Source organism: Filobasidium floriforme (assembly GCF_021052385.1).
Source record: "Filobasidium floriforme strain CBS 6241 chromosome Unknown HD553scaffold_24, whole genome shotgun sequence".
In the NCBI taxonomy this organism is placed as follows: Eukaryota; Fungi; Basidiomycota; class Tremellomycetes; order Filobasidiales; family Filobasidiaceae; genus Filobasidium; species Filobasidium floriforme.
In genome coordinates this window covers 221,161-238,818 of record NW_025763645.1, presented here as the reverse complement: position 1 = coordinate 238,818, position 17,658 = coordinate 221,161, and the positions used below count along the sequence as shown (strand labels likewise).

At 52.8% G+C, this 17,658-nt stretch overlaps 5 protein-coding genes across 5 annotated transcripts; 2 read left to right on the top strand and 3 right to left on the bottom strand.

The window, feature by feature from the left end:
• Nucleotides 1-1,104: 1,104 nt before the first annotated feature.
• Nucleotides 1,105-1,750, bottom strand: HD553DRAFT_345433 (uncharacterized protein; the record flags this gene model as incomplete). Its single annotated transcript, XM_046183093.1, has 2 exons — nucleotides 1,105-1,173; nucleotides 1,247-1,750. 2 exons carry the CDS (start codon nucleotides 1,748-1,750, stop codon nucleotides 1,105-1,107), a joined length of 573 nt encoding a protein of 190 aa, XP_046033495.1.
• Nucleotides 1,751-2,072: 322 nt separating this feature from the next.
• Nucleotides 2,073-4,458, bottom strand: HD553DRAFT_288854 (uncharacterized protein). The gene is made up of 5 exons (XM_046178308.1): nucleotides 4,121-4,458; nucleotides 3,605-4,011; nucleotides 2,633-3,482; nucleotides 2,451-2,538; nucleotides 2,073-2,367 (listed from the first exon to the last, which is right to left on the bottom strand). Exons 1-5 carry the CDS (start codon nucleotides 4,338-4,340, stop codon nucleotides 2,256-2,258), a joined length of 1,677 nt encoding a protein of 558 aa, XP_046033494.1. The 5' UTR covers nucleotides 4,341-4,458; the 3' UTR covers nucleotides 2,073-2,255.
• Nucleotides 4,459-5,075: 617 nt separating this feature from the next.
• Nucleotides 5,076-6,333, top strand: HD553DRAFT_326395 (uncharacterized protein; the record flags this gene model as incomplete). The annotated part of the gene is made up of 4 exons (XM_046181704.1): nucleotides 5,076-5,174; nucleotides 5,221-5,593; nucleotides 5,700-5,850; nucleotides 5,928-6,333. The coding sequence occupies 4 exons, from the start codon at nucleotides 5,076-5,078 to the stop codon at nucleotides 6,331-6,333; spliced, it is 1,029 nt and encodes a 342-aa protein (XP_046033493.1).
• Nucleotides 6,334-6,586: 253 nt separating this feature from the next.
• HD553DRAFT_300451 (Metallo-dependent phosphatase-like protein) lies at nucleotides 6,587-9,406 on the bottom strand (the record flags this gene model as incomplete). Its single annotated transcript, XM_046178636.1, has 12 exons — nucleotides 6,587-7,075; nucleotides 7,137-7,189; nucleotides 7,256-7,315; nucleotides 7,380-7,388; nucleotides 7,472-7,481; nucleotides 7,545-7,600; nucleotides 7,661-7,699; nucleotides 7,780-7,916; nucleotides 8,023-8,205; nucleotides 8,283-8,475; nucleotides 8,561-8,947; nucleotides 9,047-9,406. 12 exons carry the CDS (start codon nucleotides 9,404-9,406, stop codon nucleotides 7,024-7,026), a joined length of 1,539 nt encoding a protein of 512 aa, XP_046033492.1. The 3' UTR covers nucleotides 6,587-7,023.
• Nucleotides 9,407-12,326: 2,920 nt separating this feature from the next.
• HD553DRAFT_318310 (DNA repair protein RAD16) lies at nucleotides 12,327-17,514 on the top strand. The gene is made up of 19 exons (XM_046180852.1): nucleotides 12,327-13,497; nucleotides 13,564-13,954; nucleotides 14,029-14,118; nucleotides 14,178-14,246; nucleotides 14,305-14,418; nucleotides 14,482-14,577; nucleotides 14,635-15,086; nucleotides 15,144-15,167; nucleotides 15,229-15,315; nucleotides 15,375-15,607; nucleotides 15,667-15,812; nucleotides 15,878-16,180; nucleotides 16,243-16,501; nucleotides 16,562-16,620; nucleotides 16,682-16,801; nucleotides 16,862-16,899; nucleotides 16,979-16,997; nucleotides 17,060-17,160; nucleotides 17,234-17,514. The coding sequence occupies exons 1-19, from the start codon at nucleotides 12,444-12,446 to the stop codon at nucleotides 17,353-17,355; spliced, it is 3,777 nt and encodes a 1,258-aa protein (XP_046033491.1). The 5' UTR covers nucleotides 12,327-12,443; the 3' UTR covers nucleotides 17,356-17,514.
• The last annotated feature ends 144 nt before the right edge of the window (nucleotides 17,515-17,658 follow it).

Sequence of the window (17,658 nt, the reverse complement as noted above, 5' to 3'; positions counted from 1 at the left end):
TATCATCCTCGGCTGGCGGCGACGTTGATTGAGTGGTGATGCAGGTTCCTGTTTACCTGAATTACCTGTAACTTGTCATCTAGAGGCATAGAGATATCAATGGATCCGTATTCAAAATCGAAAGAAAGGCCCCACGAGGAGCAGACACCGGCGCCTCCGCTACCATTTGCGGCAGTCCAGGTCGAATGGTTCGTATGAAGATAGACATGACAATCATCTCGAGAACAGACGTTCCAGCCCGCCGTTGCTCATGAGAGGAAATGGTACTATAAGAGCTGAGGCACCGTTACCGATTGGAAAAGCAGCGCATTTTCTCACCTAGTATCAAGTAATCTTCATCAAATCGAGCCTGTTATTGCAGCTCACGTCTTCTCTATCAATATCAACGGATCCTCTCTCACCGAGTTCAAACACACAATGAACCACAACTTACGGGCAGGGTGATGTCAGTAATAACGGATGTCCGACTGGTACAGGGTAGACACATTCTCTGATCAGTCTGCAAGGGGACCTCCCAATGTGTCTTGCTTTGAGATTCGAAAGCATACGCAAATGACTATATCACTGGAACCGTCATATGTGACGACGCAATGTGCTTGCAAAACGGCAAGATACAATCTGACCCTCAACATGTAGGAGCAGTAATAATCCTTCCAAGTTTCATGTAGACGGTCGCTTGCAACCCCTTGGCATAACAACCCTGAAAATCCAGGCACATGATGCAAAGGGGTCTGGTCCGCGACTTGGGATCATCATTCCCATTTCGATGACCTGTTGCAATCAATATCTTGGGGCCGTGGCATGTGGGAATAGCTGTGTTGATAGATCAGCATGTGCTTGCCTTACATATATTCTGATATCTTCGCGACTTACCTTGTAGAAGCAGCGTTTGATGATTCCCATGCTTCCCGTTGACGTTCTACTTCTAACATCTCCTCTTCAAGGTTCTGATTGGAGACTATCCTCTTTGCCCCCCACTTTGAGGATATAGCATGGTAGCTTGGGTTGATTATGAAAGGGAATGTATGGGTCTGACTCTGAGATTCCAAGCCACAGACACCAAAATGAGTGATCGCTCCTTTGTAAAGGTCAGAGGTATCTAACTCACCTCAGACCGCACAGAGGATGCCACCATTGAGCTCTGACAAGATCCTGGGGCGACGGACCAAGAAACTATGGATGGCAAATTCGAAACTGAACCCAAGCAGCATTCCGTCATGCCATAAGCGCCTTGATCATGGTTGACCTGCTCCAACATTTGCCGCATGAAACCCTGCTCGTATTGGTTGCCCTCCCAGAATTGCTCTGATGGTCCTTCCTTTGTCCAGAACCTGGCCGTGTAGTGTCCATTCTTGAGCGATTGCGCAAGGTACACGTCGTTGACGTCCTGAGCCCAGGTTGAGAGGAACTGATCACTGTTGAGCAAGCGGCTTCGGAGGAGATCCAGGATCCTGCGCTGATCACGGGCAGTCACCAGCTCCTTGAGGTTCCCGACGTCTGGCCAGGCTGGCCAGGGCTGCCCGCTTCCCTTGGAGGATGTTCTCCACAACTCGCGTCGAGCTGTGACAAACCAGTCGTGCTTGATCAAATAATACCGGATAGGAAAGATGACTTCGTCAGTTCCGGGGATGTAGGTCCTCTCAGAATACTGGAGCAGCAAATCCCCATTGTCTCCTAATCTATACGTGATGTTCCGGTGGCGGCAGTCAAGCATGCCATTGTTCGAGCCATTGTACTGGGTATCACTCATGATGAGTAGGATCGCCAAAGATTAAGCTGACGACGGTTCTTGGCTTATCGTGGGCCATGTGATTATTGGCTGAGATGAGCAATCCCCTCGAAATTGACTACCAATGTGCACATATGTACTCGTGAATTACTCTCTGAGAACCCTGAGGGTGATCTTCTGAGACGAAAGGAGTGGCCAGCCGAGGGTTCCTGCCAGTGCTGACAAGAGGGGGAGCAGAAGCAGAAGTGATAGAACATCCGGTGACAGCGACATACACAAAGGACGGCCATGCTTTCCTACCGAGCCAACGTTGTCAAGGATCAAGTCGACAAGTCTCGTATGGGTGCAAACATCGGCGGATCGTCATACAAGAAAAGGGTATCATCTCGCAAAGCTACATATGATATAGATACAATACACCGCACGGACCGATTTGACTGTCGTCCTCGCTACCCCGTCGTCGTATGGTCGCTTCGTGTCACGAGCTTCATCTTCCTCTTCATCAACGTCCTCATTCTCATTTTAATCATCTCTTCTCGGCCCGCTCCCTCATCCCAGCGACAAACAGCTGAATGTCTTCCTCTTTGACGACCTTGTCGGTCCCCCTGAAACCCTCGAGAAAGACCTTGAGGTTGTCCCTGCACGACCCGAGCGTACGGTCAGCGCGGTCGTCTTTTGCGTCTCGGTGCGACTTGAGAAGGATAAGATTACGCATACGTACTTCATCTCGTTGAACTTGATCATCGTCTCGATCGCTTGAGACCGCGGTAGGCCGTTCAATGCCTTGGCGGTCATCTCGTCGATCGTTTCTGCGCGAGCGAGACATACAGGGACCAAAAGGGGGACAAGTCAGCAACCACGAAAAGAAAGCAGATCCAAAGGGCTAGAATGTCTTGAACGCACCTTCCGGCCCATCCTCCTCTTCCTCTCTCGGAGGCTCATACACCTCCCCCTCATCCTCCTCGGATAGGGGAAACGGCACTTCCTCTTCCTCCCCTGCCGCACGTCGACGATGAAGTTGAAGTTGACAAGCCTCACACCCGCACTGGAGGTACCCTGCCAACTTTTCCCTCTCCCCCTCGATTAGAAATACATCGCCTTGTCCGTCCGGATACCCGCTGGCTTTGTCGTTGGACGGGTCCAAGGCCTTTTGAGCGCGTTCGACCGGGTCGGGGAGGATACAGCGGGTCTGCCGGGACTTTCCTTCTGCTGGGCTAGACGTGGGTTCTAGTCTGGGCCGTTTCGTCTCTTGCCCTTCTGCTTCGGCTGCATCCTGATTGGCTTTCCTCTTGGCGCCGGTCACGTCTTTGACACCCTCAGACCCCTCATCCGCCTTTGTATTCCCGCCCGATCTCGAGCCCGCATCCGGATCCCGTACGTCTGGTAGTCCAACGACCTCCCACCGGTCCGCCCACTCCCCGCCCTGTGCCACCGCATCTTGTCCAGGCGTGCGGGCTTTGGGTAGGATCATCATCCACCCCCTCGTACCCGCTAATCGTCTCGTCACCCGGTGTTTCGTTATACAGTCCCTACAGACCAGATGAGCGTAGGCGTCTGGGCGTAATAAGGCCGGGTTGTTTGTGCGGGTGACTATGCTTGTAGTCGCGGTCGGGTCTGTGTTTTTGATAGGCTGGGCGGGGTTGGTTGGGGGGATCATATCCGACACGGCGGTAGTGCTGGTACTAGTATTCGGAGGCTGGTCGACCTCCTCCTCCGGATCAGAAGGGGGCGGTTTAGAAGGATCATACAGGTTCTGTTGCATACCACAACACAAGCAAACGATATCAGCAACGACACTACCACCACCCCTACCACCACTACCACTCCGACAACAAAACCAGATAACAACTAACGACGACTTCTCGAAAGACTCACCAGACATCCCTCGTGGAACCATTCTTCGCAACCCAGACAGACGACCATGGACTCTTCTTCTTCCATGGGATCATAAGTCTCCCCCTTGGGACACCTGCAGAATTTACCGGTGAAATTGCGGGTGTATCGGTTGTGCGTGTTGGGAGGATGCGGTGACGGTGACGATGATGCAGAGTTTGGGACAAGGGTACACAGCGTGCGGGGTTTGGTCGTTTGTGCTGATAATTGAGGTTGTTTGGCCGTGGTTGAGGAAGAAGAGGAGGAAGAAAGGAAAGAGTGATCCGTGCTGGGCCTGCTTGATGTCGGACAATCGCACCGAAATTTCCGTCGTTGAAAGAGCTCGACGAGGTCGTGTTCGGCGTGACACGAGATGGAACAACCGTAACAGACGCCTTTTCCATCGCAGTCTACATAGACCATAGGAGGTACATGGTAGTCAAGAAGCAGGAACGCGGGACGAGAATCAGCCTTCTCTCCCTCTCAAAATCTCATAAATCAAATGGCAAGACGACTCACCTCGACAAGCCCAGACGCTCTGCTTCACATACCCTCTTTCCCAACTACACTCTCCCGTCTGGAAAGGCATCGCTTCTCTAGCTTCCTGTTCGGCTCGTCGTTGATCGTCGAGGAACGATTGGAGGTCGTTGATCGAGTCGGGGGGGATCGTGGAGAGGTAGTGGGAGGAGAGGAAAGTCGATGTGCTCGATGTCGAGGCGGGTTGGGGGGTTGGGTCCATGATGGGCGAGGGAGATCGCTGGCAGTTTTGGCTGTGTGGTGTGGAATGCTGTACCAGTTGACAAACGGTTCTGAGAAGGTGAAGATGATGCTTCTCGAGGTGTGATGTTGAAGATGATGATGTCGGTCGAGGCCGTCGAGGTAAAGGGAGAACGCGTCGCGTCGCGTTCGACCTCGAGACCTCGGGGGTCATTCATCTTTGCTTGTCCGAGTGCTTGTTCAGTTCAGGATGACGTGTCATCTCTCTTTGCAGCTCTTTGATTTCCTGGCTTGTCCGGCCCATGGCCCTTACGACTTGCCTCTGCCCGGATCGTACTGATCATCCTGCATGCTGATCATCGTCTGCTGAGCTGCTGACAGATTGGATCGAGACTCTACGATCGGAGCACCTTGTGTGAATTGTGTGTGATGATCAGCCGGTACGTCATCGAACATCCTCCGCGATTGCGCCCGCGCGTGTTTCAGAATCGACACCCATCAACTATTTTTGTTTTGTTGTTTATCCTCGTCGAGATTCCTTTCGATCGATTGTCACATTTTCACTCGAAGAATTCGATCTGGTTATATATATCCCGAACTGATATACCTTCATACCCTATACCCCGCATCGTTATGGCTATATCACCTCCGGTCATCACAATAGAAACCGACAAGACGATGGGTAATCGCCAGTCCAACCCGGATCATCAATATCCTGATCGACAAGACATGGACCCGTACGTCGAGCCCATGCAAGATGCAGGAAGACAGAGACGAGGGTTCTTTTCGTCTCGTCGTCGCCAACAAGCTCATTCTGATGCACGTCATCCTCACTCTTACTTCGTGTCACCGTTTGGTATCCTCGCTGACTTTGCACCGAGCCTCCGTTGATCGACGTACAGTCGGCGCCCCCCGTCCCGCCTAAACAACCATACCAGACCTACCTCTCCTCCCGCCCACATATCCAAGTCCACCGCCCCCTCCCTCCCTCATCTTCATACAACCCTACCGACCCTGCTCCACCTCCACTAGAACCACTCCGGATCCCGCTGACCTCCCGCCGGCCGAATTACACGCCCAAGAGGTTCTTGCACCCGGAACCTACTGTAAGGTTGCCCAAGCCGGGGACGTGGATTATGGGGACGATCAGGTCTGGAGGAGCGGGGTTGAAGAGGGGGGAAGTGGATAGGGGGACCCTAAGGGAGGGTTTGAGGGAGGTTAGAGCGGGGAGGAAGGAGGCGAGGGAGGCGGAGCGATTGAGGAGGTATGATGATGGTCAGTCACGATCTCGATCTCCAGCTCAGCCTCTTCAACTTGAGGCGAGTCTTTGTTTCTTTTTCTGATTATACTGAAGCTCGAATACGACACCCCGTTAATGTAGCCTGCAGGGAATACTCGGCCCTCAAGATCCAGACGGAACAAGATATCTACAGGGATTCTCGGAAAGGCCGTGGGCGTGCGCGTGGGCGGCAGGATCATACGGAAGGACCGTATGCTGACGATCCTGCGACATATGGGTATCCCGCTCAAGAGTAAGCAGGAATCAAGGAGGTGGTAAGACGAGCGGTCGTGGCTGATCGGATTGACTCCTGGTTGGCATGTGGTACAGAGCTTATTATGCACCGGAACATGCTGTATACCACCAACAATCGCAAGCTCCAACGCAAACGCAAACCGAGGCATACCCAGCGCAGCCAGCGACTTATGGCAACGTCCCCTCTTCCCCGGCCCAGCCTTACCCTCAAACCTACGCTGTACCCCAAACAGAAACTTACGGAGGAGACCCTTATTATGACCAAACTCACCCTCAACCTCGTCCCGCCGGGGGGAGGTCGATCTGGAAACGATCCCACTGGGTCTCATCCAGAGCCCCTCAACAGCAAGATCATGTTCCTGAGTCTCAGACCTTGGGGAATATCGGTACGGCGACCACGACCAGGACCAAGACTAAGCGCGGGTTTAGGAGTAAACATGGGATGAGGCATGTGGATAGGGAGGAGGTTCATGAGTATTGAGGGTGGGCGATAAATGGAGGTCGTACAGGGTGCTCCGGGATGATAGCCGGGTGATATGGTTTGAGTTTTAGGTCTAGCTTGTAATGATGATAGAAGGACTGTGATTTGTATAAAATCAGGCCGACGTAACAGGATATGAACTGGTTGACTCTTTCGTTGCGCGCTCCTCAAGGTCAGCCACGTCAGGACTCTCGAACACCTGGCGGTCATCCGGGCTCCTCCACTTCAATCTCGAGCTGCCAAACCCGACCAGCCGCGTTCACTCGACAATTTTTCATAGCACTTTCATCGGCGCGATCCTTTTCGGACGATTCAGAGCTGAGCGTAAATACATTGATTGATGGGACTGCGACTCCGATTGACAGGAGCGATATGAGACAACAAAAGTTCCCGGAGAGAGAAAAAGAGGTAGGCCTTATCGAGCCGCTGTTCATAGCGACGATACTTGAGACTGGTGGTACAGGAGGATGATTCGACTCGCCGGCGTGTGGGAGCCCTGACGAGGTGTTTCCAGATATGACTTGACGAGGGAGTGGAGGGTATCGATGCAATCGAGAAGAGGGAGAACCAGGGACCCGGAGCGAGGAATGCGAGCGTGAGGGAGAGAGACGTGTAGCGTCCGTGTATCGATCCGGCCGTCGGGAAAGGGGGAGTGAAGGTGGGTACCGAAACCGAGACGAGGTAAAAAGCCTAGAAAGTCTGTACCACCTGGGTGTTGGGCGGTGACTGATGCTGTTGCAGACTGCGAGACCGAGGATCCGATCAGTGACACCCACTTTTACACGACGCTCGGTCAAACTCACCTTTTCCGCTTGTTCTTGGCCATCTCCTTCTTCAATGCCGCTCCATCGAGTGGCTGACATAATGCCCGATATCAGCATGCAAAAACCTAGATCCGGTAACGAGCACCAATGCGCCCTACCTTGAGCAGCTCGAACGAACATAACAGGTCTTCCGAGACGGACATGACAGCGGCGAAGTTCTGCAAACATAATACAGGTTCGGTCAGCGGGTAATGGTAATCCCTTGTGAACGGGTTGACTTACGTCGAATTCCTGATGAGCAAAATAGCGTCGAGGCGGCGAAACAGTCAGTATCATGATCTCCATTAAGGCTTCAATCCAGCTCCAAAGCTTACACCACAATAACTATAGGGAAGCGCAGATGGTTAGCGTGGAGAACCGATACATTTACGTCGACCTTTTACTCACTTTGGTGCCGAGAACACGGTGACCAGTGTTCTGTCGTTGTAGAACTCGTAGCCGTCCTAAAGATAATTCAATCGTATCAGTACGATGTCGAATTCGCAGGGCTCGTCTTTGCTAACCTCGACCACCATGTGCGCCCGACAAATCAAGTCCATGTCCTGTAACATACAACATCACGTTGTTCCCTCACATTTAGCATCCCTTACAGAATCAGCTCATCCGGATCGGTGTGACTCACATGCGTCGCCAAGAAGCTATTGATGACGGCTTTACCGTAACAATACGACACCCCTCGTTCGTTGTCTTCCCATTCGAGCGCCGTATCGCTCGGATCTGACCAGACCAGATCGTTCAAGAGCCCATAATCCGGTACGTCTGCGTTTCGACCCAGGCAGTTAAGATGATCAGCTCTCAACCCCATATCGCATCTACGACCCCCGTCGACGATGCAGCCACACATGCGATTCGAGCTGACACTCACCCGTTGGCCGTTGTATCCGCCGAATATCGTCCATGCTCGTCAAGCTCGGGCTGAGCCCACCGTGTACGCAAAAGATCTTGCTAGCGACGATGGAAGCGATCGGGAGCGTGTTGAAGACGTCGATAAAGGTCTTCCACGTCTTGATGTTGGTACGGCGTTTACACTCGTCGTAGAACCCGTAGACTACGTCCGGGGTCGAGCAAATCAGACCATGTCAGTCAGCACAAGAACAGAGACTTGGAGGGCATATTGGGACTTACCTCGCGTCACGTTCGCACACTCGTGATTACCCCGGAGCAAGAAGAAATTTTCTGGGTACTTGATTTTGTAGCACAACAGCAGGAGGATCGTCTCCAGCGACTGTTTCCCCCGATCCACATAGTCGCCCAGGAAGAGGTAGTTGGCGGCAGGAGGAAACCCGCACATCTCGAACAGACGGATGAGATCGGCGTACTACCAGAAGAAAACAAGCAGCGAATCAGACGACACACGTGATGGGGGTGAAGAGCTGTGAGTCTAGGTCGTATGCGCGACCCACCTGACCGTGAACGTCTCCGACAATCTTGACGGGCGGGCTCAACTCGATCAACGTCGGTTGACTCAAAAAGACCTCCCTCGCGGCCAGACAGACCGCCGTGATCTCGGCATTCTTGAGAGGAGGGCTCTTGGTCACTTTCCCACTGTACCCAGCTTCTAGCAACCGGGAGATCATGTTATCCACGTCGAGTGTGCGGTTAAAATTGTTACCCGACGGATTGTTCGTCGTCCCGAGTCCGAGCGGGCTGGGCGAGGTGGACAAGCTGGATGAACCTGGACCGGCAGAGAGGTTGGCGCTTGGCGAGGTGGAAAAGGCGGATGGTGGAGGTGGAGAGGAGGAGCGAAAGGGGTTGTTGCTGTTCCTGTCGGGTGAGCTCGCGGTGATCGTCTGCGTCGTAGGGATGTTGGGTCCGGTCGACGAGGAAGATGCCTTTGATCCGAGACTGGTGATGGAACCCGTAGTGTTCAAGCCTCGACCTTCTGCCACGGCGTCCAGATTGCTTCCAGCGACGTTGGGATCGTCAGGAGATGACGCCGTAGGTGGTGGAGGCGACTTTGATCGACCTTGTACGGCTGCACCGGCTGCAGCAGCTCCAGAAGTTACGCTCCCTCTTCCCCTGACGGCGCTCGTGGGACCGCTCCCCTTTCTCGCACCTGGCGTGCTCACTTCGAGAGGTGCTGCACCGCTCGACCCGTCCGAGTCCGCTTTGAGTGGTGGGATGACCAGGCTGCCTGCCATGGGTGCCGTAGGCACGTTCGGGTGACTGCCCGCTTTGGAAAAGCTATCATAGTGCGAGAGCTCCTTGGACTTGGTCCGACCGATCTTCTTGGAAGGGGTTTGACCCATCGAATGGAGGGCTAGCTAACGGCGAGGTGCTGGCTAGGTAGAGGGAGTGGTGTGTGGTTGCTCCTCTGAAGATGCTGACGAAACGACCTCAGGCGCAAGGTGATATCGATGTCGATGACAGCGACTTCGTAGGGATTATCGGTGATGACGGATCGCGAGGTTTCTGTCGACCAACCCACGGGATCCGAGATCAATTGCGGGGGAGAAGACCAGGCTGCGCGTTGGAGTACGGGTGATAAGGCTCGTACGAGTCACCGGGGCCGATCACGTTGGTAAGGAGAGTGGAGTGGTAAGTAGCGATGTCTGTGCCGACAGAAAGATGGACTGCCTGCGATTTCAAAGGACTAGATCTAGGTCGGACGAGTGGATATCTGGGAAAGACGATGATGATATGATGATGGATGGATGGATGATGGATGATGATTCAGAGATCAGAGCGGATGTGTGTGGGTGTGACAACCGTGTGAGTGTGTCGTGGAGGGGGAACAGGACGAGGGCCAGGCAGGGGCACGGCGACGAGCGGGCTCTTTCCCCTCTTCCCTTGCTCGGAAGCTGAATTGCTCGCGGCCCCCCTTCAGCTTGCAGCTTGCTAACGACCACGGACGTACAATAGTACAACTACTGACTGTCGAGTCGGTCCATGCTCTGCATACATGTCTGATCAGAGCATATTGCTTGGCAGAGTATACAGTTCATAGAGACTGTGACTGGTACAATTGTACAATTGACATCTCGACCTATTATCTCGCTGCGTCGACCGCCGAGGTCATGCGCGTCGGCGAGTTTCACCTCGCAGTTGCAGAACATCATCAATCCACCACGAAGTGAAACCGCCTGGCGCACTGCGACCTGCACATTTAGCTCGAGATGTACGAGACACAAGCCGCGTCTCATGGTACCTCACCAGTCCTTACCAAATCTGTGCGCAGAAGGGCATGCATCGAGCCTTGTCTCAGTAATAAGGAGGTCAAACGATCGACGGCTGGTATCGGCGGCCGGAACCAAAAACAGCTTGAAATTGCGATGACGCGGCGCCGGGGCCGAACGGTTGAAAAGGTCAGACGGGCACCGCTACTGAAACCGTGGCGGTCCGAGCCATCGCGTATGCAGCTGTCCAGCACTTCTAGGTCAATCGAGAAACACTATGTTGGCTGACGAATAAGCTGGTCTCCAGCGACAGCCGGTTCCCCAGTGATTTTGAGCGTTTAATGGAAGAGGTCCTCAGCTACAGTTAAGGAAACTGGGCCGAGCGCAACAGTGAGATTTCAGTCGTTTCATGATCCGTGGTTAATGATGTCGACTTCATCAATTTGGACGATTTGATCGGTGTAGATCCGCACATGTCAGATAATGGTGTTTGAGCTGCGGCGCTGGACGTGTGCTATAGCGCGATCGTCTAGATAGAAAATTGGGTACCGAGATATGTGAGGGCTACAAAGGCGGAAGGCTAGCTCTAATAAAGCTCTACGTGATCGGTGCTGTCCAGGTACAATACTCATCTTGAACGATCAGAGGTGACGACATGCAGGGTCATAGGAAATGGCAAGACGATTGGCAGGCGGTTTACTGTAGAGATGACGAAATCGAGTAACCCAAGTCCACAGCTTAGATATCTCATTTCGTGAGCCAGAAGAGAAATAAGGAAAGAGACCTCAGAGCTTAGTCGCTCAATCCATTCCGGCGTTCCGGTCGTCAATCCCGAAAGACATCCGCCTGTTCTGTACTGTATTATGAGACGATCCGCCTATTCTGTACTGTATTATAAGACGCTTCACGAAGATCGGCGGGCAAGCAACATTGGGGCAACTCCCGATCGACAGCCACTGACGAAGATCCGATGATCATCGAGAATTACGAACGCCGCAGACCCACACGTACGACTGCGGCACGAACACACCTTCACTATATACCCTTTCGGCTCCCCTCGGCTGTAGTGTCGAACTCGCTGCGTTCGGTCAACATGGCCAACTGTTGGCGATCGATGGTATTGCGACATGACAGCTCTTCCGTCAACTTCTGGATCGAGAAGGGCATGACGTCAGGACGATTCGAAGATTTGCACGATCATGCAGGGCCTCATTGTACGCTGCGGAGCCTGCACCCTTATGCCAGCAACTTGGCCACCCTGCACGGCGATCACGCCCTGTTTGCAACCAAGATGACCAGCGCCCTCGACCAATTCGAGAATGCTCGTCAGACCCAGGACATCAAGGATTTTCACTCAAGGTCTTTTTCCTCACAATCGCTGCAAATACTTGCTGTCTTGGCATCCTCGCCCCTAGTCTCGTCCAGAATGGTATCCAGCTGCTTAATTGGGAAAACACCCAGTACGATGAAGACACCGAGGGGGGTCAGTTGGTGGACGACCTCGGAGAGGCCCCTTGGTAATGACTTGTTCTGTTTTTCAGGTTCGAGAATCGACTCTAAAATCTCGTGGCCTGTGGCACTGACAGGGACGGTTCTGCCATGAACAGTCTACCTGGCGTTGTGATGATCAATTTCTCTTCCCTAAGTCGCCTGACGCTTCCGCTTCTGAATCCTCTTTTGTGTCTATCGTCGTCAATACAGTCAATCAGGTCGAGGGGTATAAGAGCGGCTTATATGTAATCCGAATGGCCGCGATGCCAAATAATCACCAACGACGAGTTTCGACTTCAGACAGGATTAGTGAGCTCGTGTCTCACGTTGATTACGAGAATGCTGGTAGACTGAGCCATATCGTAGTAACTGGCGCCTTGAATACCAGAGCATGGACTCCCTCCATTCCTTCCAGAGATCGAGATATTTGGCTGCTTGCAAGACGTGAAACAAGCGACGACTTTGATCACCAATTCCGACGCGCGACCTGGTGGTATATGAACGCGAAAATACGCGTCGCGTGAAAGAAGTCCGTCATCATCCCGATTGCCTCGATCGTAGCGTTCGAGTAGGGGGTTGGTTCCATTTCGCCTCGACCTCTTGCTATTTGGATCATCCGATTCTTCTGTTGACACCTGCCAATACAGCTCGTTAATCGAGCACGTTCCACTGAGCTCGAATGACAGATACCATGGAGATAGACTCTCCACCACCACCTCCTAAGGAGGCACTCTTTCTGCAAGATTCGTCAGACGACGAGGAGGAGGACCGCCGACCCATCAAGCCGAAGCATACCCAGACTCGGGCTTCATCCGAGGACGTGTACGGCTTTCGGTCATCGGATATCGTAGAAGTACCGGCCACACCCAAGCCTACCGAGAAGAAGAAAGCCGAGCTGGAGAAGAAGAAACAGGCTGCAAAGGTCGACTGGCTGGACGATGATAGCGATGATGATATCGTCATTCTTTCTACACCAGAAAAACCGATAGCCACAGCTGGACCATCATCAAGACCGCCTAAACGGAAAGCTTCACCGAGACCGTCTACGTCAAAGGTTGCACCTCCACCTCTTACTCAGGCTTCGGCCAAGTTGGCGTCGTTCGAGAGAGGCTATATCGGATCGTTTTATTGCAGCGGTATAGCGCTGAGCAAGGGGAAAGGTTACATCACCAGCGGAGCCAGCGTTGTAGTCGAGAGGAACAAGACGCAGGCGGAAAAGGATCAGGAAAAAGCAGACAGGGAGAAGGCTAAGGGGAAGACGGCGGGAAAGGCTACGACCGTGATCAAGAATGGGAAAGTGATCAAGGGAGGGGGAACTGCTAAGCAGTCGACCTTGAGCGGATTCGCGACTGGGAAGAAGGCGGCGACTACCACAGCTAAACCGGTGAAGAAGGTCGATGCAGTTGTCAGGTTTAATAACGATAGGGGTTTCGAGGTCGGGCGTCTCCCTGCCGGCGATGCAGCGTTCATCTCCCCGCTCCTGGATCCCGGTATGATAGAGCTCACCGGAACCGTCGTTGACGCGCCGGCGAGCTTGACGATCGGTTGTGATATCCTGCTCAACCTCAAGGTGTTTTTGACGAGAAAAGCGTTCGAGGAGAATGTCATGCAGGCGGGAAAGGGAGGTGATGAGGAAGAAAGGTCGAGAGCGGGAGGGTTTTGGCAACAGCAGGGAGAGACCGAGGATGAGAAACGGATGAGACTGCGAAAGGCTGCTTTGGGCAAGCTGTTCAGTGAGTGTGCTGAAAACTCCGCATCCTCTGTGTTCGAGCGATGGTGCTGAACTGGTTTGGCTATAGATCGCATGGGCGTCAAACCGATTCGCTCCAGCGCCCTGACGAAGGCTCAGAAGGCCAAGGGTAAAGGCCTGATCAACGAAGATGCCTTGGCCCACTTTGGCGAATCGGCAGCGGGAATGCCAGCTTATGTGAAGCGCAAGGAGCAGTCACGCAGCGTTTCGCCCGACAAGGGTAAAATCATCGCGAAAGGAAAGACGAACGGGACGAGGACGTGCAGCCAGTCGACTTCTGGATCGGGATCGCGTGCCGTTAGTCCGACGAAAAAGGTCAAACCGGCCAAGGGGAAAGCGAAGGAGGGAGATCTAGACGAGGATTCCGAAGCGGAGAGTGGAGATGAAGCAGAGTTGCTGAACGAGAGTCAGTTGAACGAATTAGAAGACATATACAAACGGTACGTTCGTAGTAGTGTTAAAGAGCGCAAGATATCGGGGCGTTGACCATCTTCCCACCCGTCAACTCGTGCAGTGCTCAAAGGCATGACGCGCTGATCGAGGAAATGGATCCACCTGAAACGTTTACGTATACGTTGAGGCCTTACCAAAAGCAGGCTTTAGGGCAAGTTGCTGGAATTACCGGTGGTCTGGAGCATTGTACTGATTTCAGTTGGAGCGCAGATGGATGGCCGGTCTCGAAAAGGGTGAAGCGAATCTGCGAGATCAGTCCATGCACCCTCTTTGGGAAGAGTAAGTCGCAACCATCTCGAAAAGGAACGTTGTTCCGATTATCGATGCTCCTTCCTAGATATGGCTTCAAGGACGAGCACGAGCAGGCGGGAGGTCCCATCGAGATTGACCTAGATGACGATGAAGAGGCCGAAGCGCCTGCCGACGGCACCGGCGAAACATTCTACTTCAAGTGAGTGCCCTTTCTTCAGCCCTTGTCAGATAGACTACGAATCAGATTCGCCTTGCTGCACAGCCCGTATGATGGCGACCTGAGCCTGTCCTTCCCCCGCGCAAATACCAGGGCAAGGGGTGGTATCCTGGCGGACTCCATGGGAATGGGAAAGACATGGTGAGTGCTACTTTGTCCAACCGCACCATGCTCTCAGCTGACAATATTCGTATTTAGTATGCTGGCTTCACTGATACATACAAATCGAGAGGGAGAGGTAGAAGCCACATCGCCAGATGGAGACGATGCCCTAGACGAAGACGGAGAGCCTGTCGCGAAGAGACCCAAGTTCAGGCAATTGACCCTTTCCAAACAATGGCAACCCGTGCAGAAACAACCATCCGATGGCGTTGAGCATGCCAAGCCGCCTCACGCTACGCTAGTGGTATGTCCGGTATCTCTGGCAAAACAATGGCAGGAGGAATTGGGTAGGATGAGCGTGGAAGGAAGCTTGAATACGAGGTTGTGGTATGGCAACGAGCGGGGTGACTTGGATGTGCTCCTCGGCGGGGAGAAAGACGAACGAGTGGACGTGATCATCACATCGTACGGCACTCTTGCAAGCGAGCATAGCAAGTGGATCAAGAACAGGGACAAGCCCAATTACGATGGAGGGGGACTTTTCGATAGTGAGTCCGTGTTGATTGACAGCTGACGGACCTGCGCTGATGAGCGTGCCCCAACAGTCTCGTGGCTCCGAATCGTACTGGGTATGTGTTTGCGATGTCTAGGCATCAGCGTGTTCCTGACGTGAATACTTTGGCACTCTAGATGAAGCACATACTATAAAAAATCGCCAATCGAAAGGAGCGAAGGCTTGTTACGATCTCAAGGGCCAAAAGCGATGGGCTTTGACCGGTATGTTCCCAAATCGGTACTGTTTTGGTTTGCGCTAATGCGGTTTGCCTGACTTGCAGGAACTCCGATCGTCAATCGACTAGAGGACCTGTACTCGCTCCTCCACTTCCTGCGCTTGGAACCCTGGGGTCAATATCCCTTCTTCCGGACTTTCATCACCCAGCCATTCTTGGCTCAAGACCCTAAGGCGTTGGATGTGGTGCAGTTCATCCTGGAACAATGTCTGTTGAGAAGAGAAAAGAACATGAAGGATAAAGATGGCAAACCGATTGTGGATCTGCCGGACAAAACGGTACGTGGATTCCCCTGCGGAGCGGTCTGTCGGAGACGTGCGCTGATCATTCAGAGCAGATCACGATCGAGAAACTTGAATTTTCTCGCTCAGAACGGAAGATTTACGATGCCATCTATGACCGCTCACGTCGTAAATTCATCGAACTGGACCAGGAAGGTCAAGTCAAATCCTCCTACACATCCATTTTGGCAATGTTGATGAGGTAAATATAGCTGCAATTGCTGTGCTACAGTCAACGCATGCTGATGAAGATATTCGATGGCGCAGACTTCGTCAAGCGGTCAACCATCCGTTGCTCGTCATGAGCAAGGCTACGAGTGGCGGCGATGAGGGCAAAGACGATATCATATCTGGAACAGCGGGAGATAGCGACGACATCAAGCAACTGATTACCGATTTTACCAACGGTCGTGACGCTAGCGAAGCCCTTCCGGACGAAGATGGTGAGGAATCTCAGGCTGCGCCATCGTCACAAACCCTACAGAACCTGGAGAAGGGCGAGACCCGAATGTGTCTCTTCTGCCACGAGGAGGTCGATGGGGAAGTCATTTTGCCATGTTACCATACTGGGTGAGCCTGAGAATACGCTCTTTGCGGTCCGGAAAGTAGTCAACTTACGTATTACTGCTTAGTTGTCGTGACTGTGCCTCTGCCTTCATCGAGAAGGAGGAGGATGCGGGCAGGACACCTAAATGCCCGGATTGCGCCAAGGTTTTCAAGAGCAGCGACTTGCGAGAAAGTCGCCCGAATACCACCAACAGACTGAAAATGGGTCGGACAAGTCTGCGGAAAGTCGATTTCCAGACCAGCACAAAATTGAAAGCCCTGATCAAGAAGTTGAAGGACATCGCTGTTCAAGACCCCCTTTACAAAGCTCTCATCTTCTCTCAAGTAAGTCGACCGCTGACCGTCGAGGCAGATCGTTGTGCCGCTAAACTTGGCTTCTCCTAGTTCACCTCCATGCTATCTCTCGTCGAGCCGGTGCTCTCCGACAACAATATAGACTACCTGTCAGTATGAACGCAGTAACGCAGCAAAGCCACTTGACTTACGGTTCCACACCCTTTTCAGACGATTCGATGGGTCGATGAGCCAAAAGGAACGAGCTACTGTCATCGACGCCTTTACACGCGGCAAGAATTCTCAGGTCCTGTTGATCTCGCTAAAAGCTGGAGGAACCGGGCTCAACCTGTAGGTCGAGCTTTGAACTGCTTGAGGTGTTAGTAGAAGCTCACTGTGTTATCTCGATAGGACGGCAGCGAACCATGTCATCTTACTGGATCAATGGTGTGAGTATTGCTCAACAAGAGCACCCACGATCTTGATGATCCGTTATTGATACAAGGCTGCTGTTTCTGCATTTCATAGGGAACGAAGCCGTCGAGAGGTGAGGATTTACTATCATGACTACAAAGAATCATTGCTGATACGAAACACCACCTCTTACAGTCAAGCGATCGATCGAGTTCATCGCCTTGGCCAAACCAAGCCGGTATTCGTTACCCGGTTCATCGTCAAGAATACTATCGAGAAGCGAATCCTGAAGATCCGTACGTTCCGACTGATGCTTCTTACGCTCGATTAGCCGCTTACATCTCTGTTTTTCTGTCGCCACGCGTACAGAAAGGAGCAAAACGGCACTCGTCAACGCTTCTTTGGCTGGGAAAGCCACGGATAATGGCAGTTTGAGGGACCTCAAGACCATCTTTGGATTCGATGGTGAAGACTCGGAAGACGAGGATTAGGCAGGCAACCAGGCCGCCTCAATACGATCTCTCTTCATTCCACACGCTACGGACAATTCGTTCACCACAAGTTCGTGTCCTCTACACTGCATACACTCCGCTACCACAATCAACTTCACTGTATCTACCATGTCAAGCATGCCAATTCAATCCGGTTGATTGCCCCTATTTTTTCTCGACGAGAGTACGACGACGGGTGTCGCGCATCGCGTCCCTCACGTCGATCTCGCCTCGGCCCGATATTAGCTAACTTTGGAGAGAGAGAGCGCTCATCTACCAACTTTCTGCGTCACGCTGTTATAT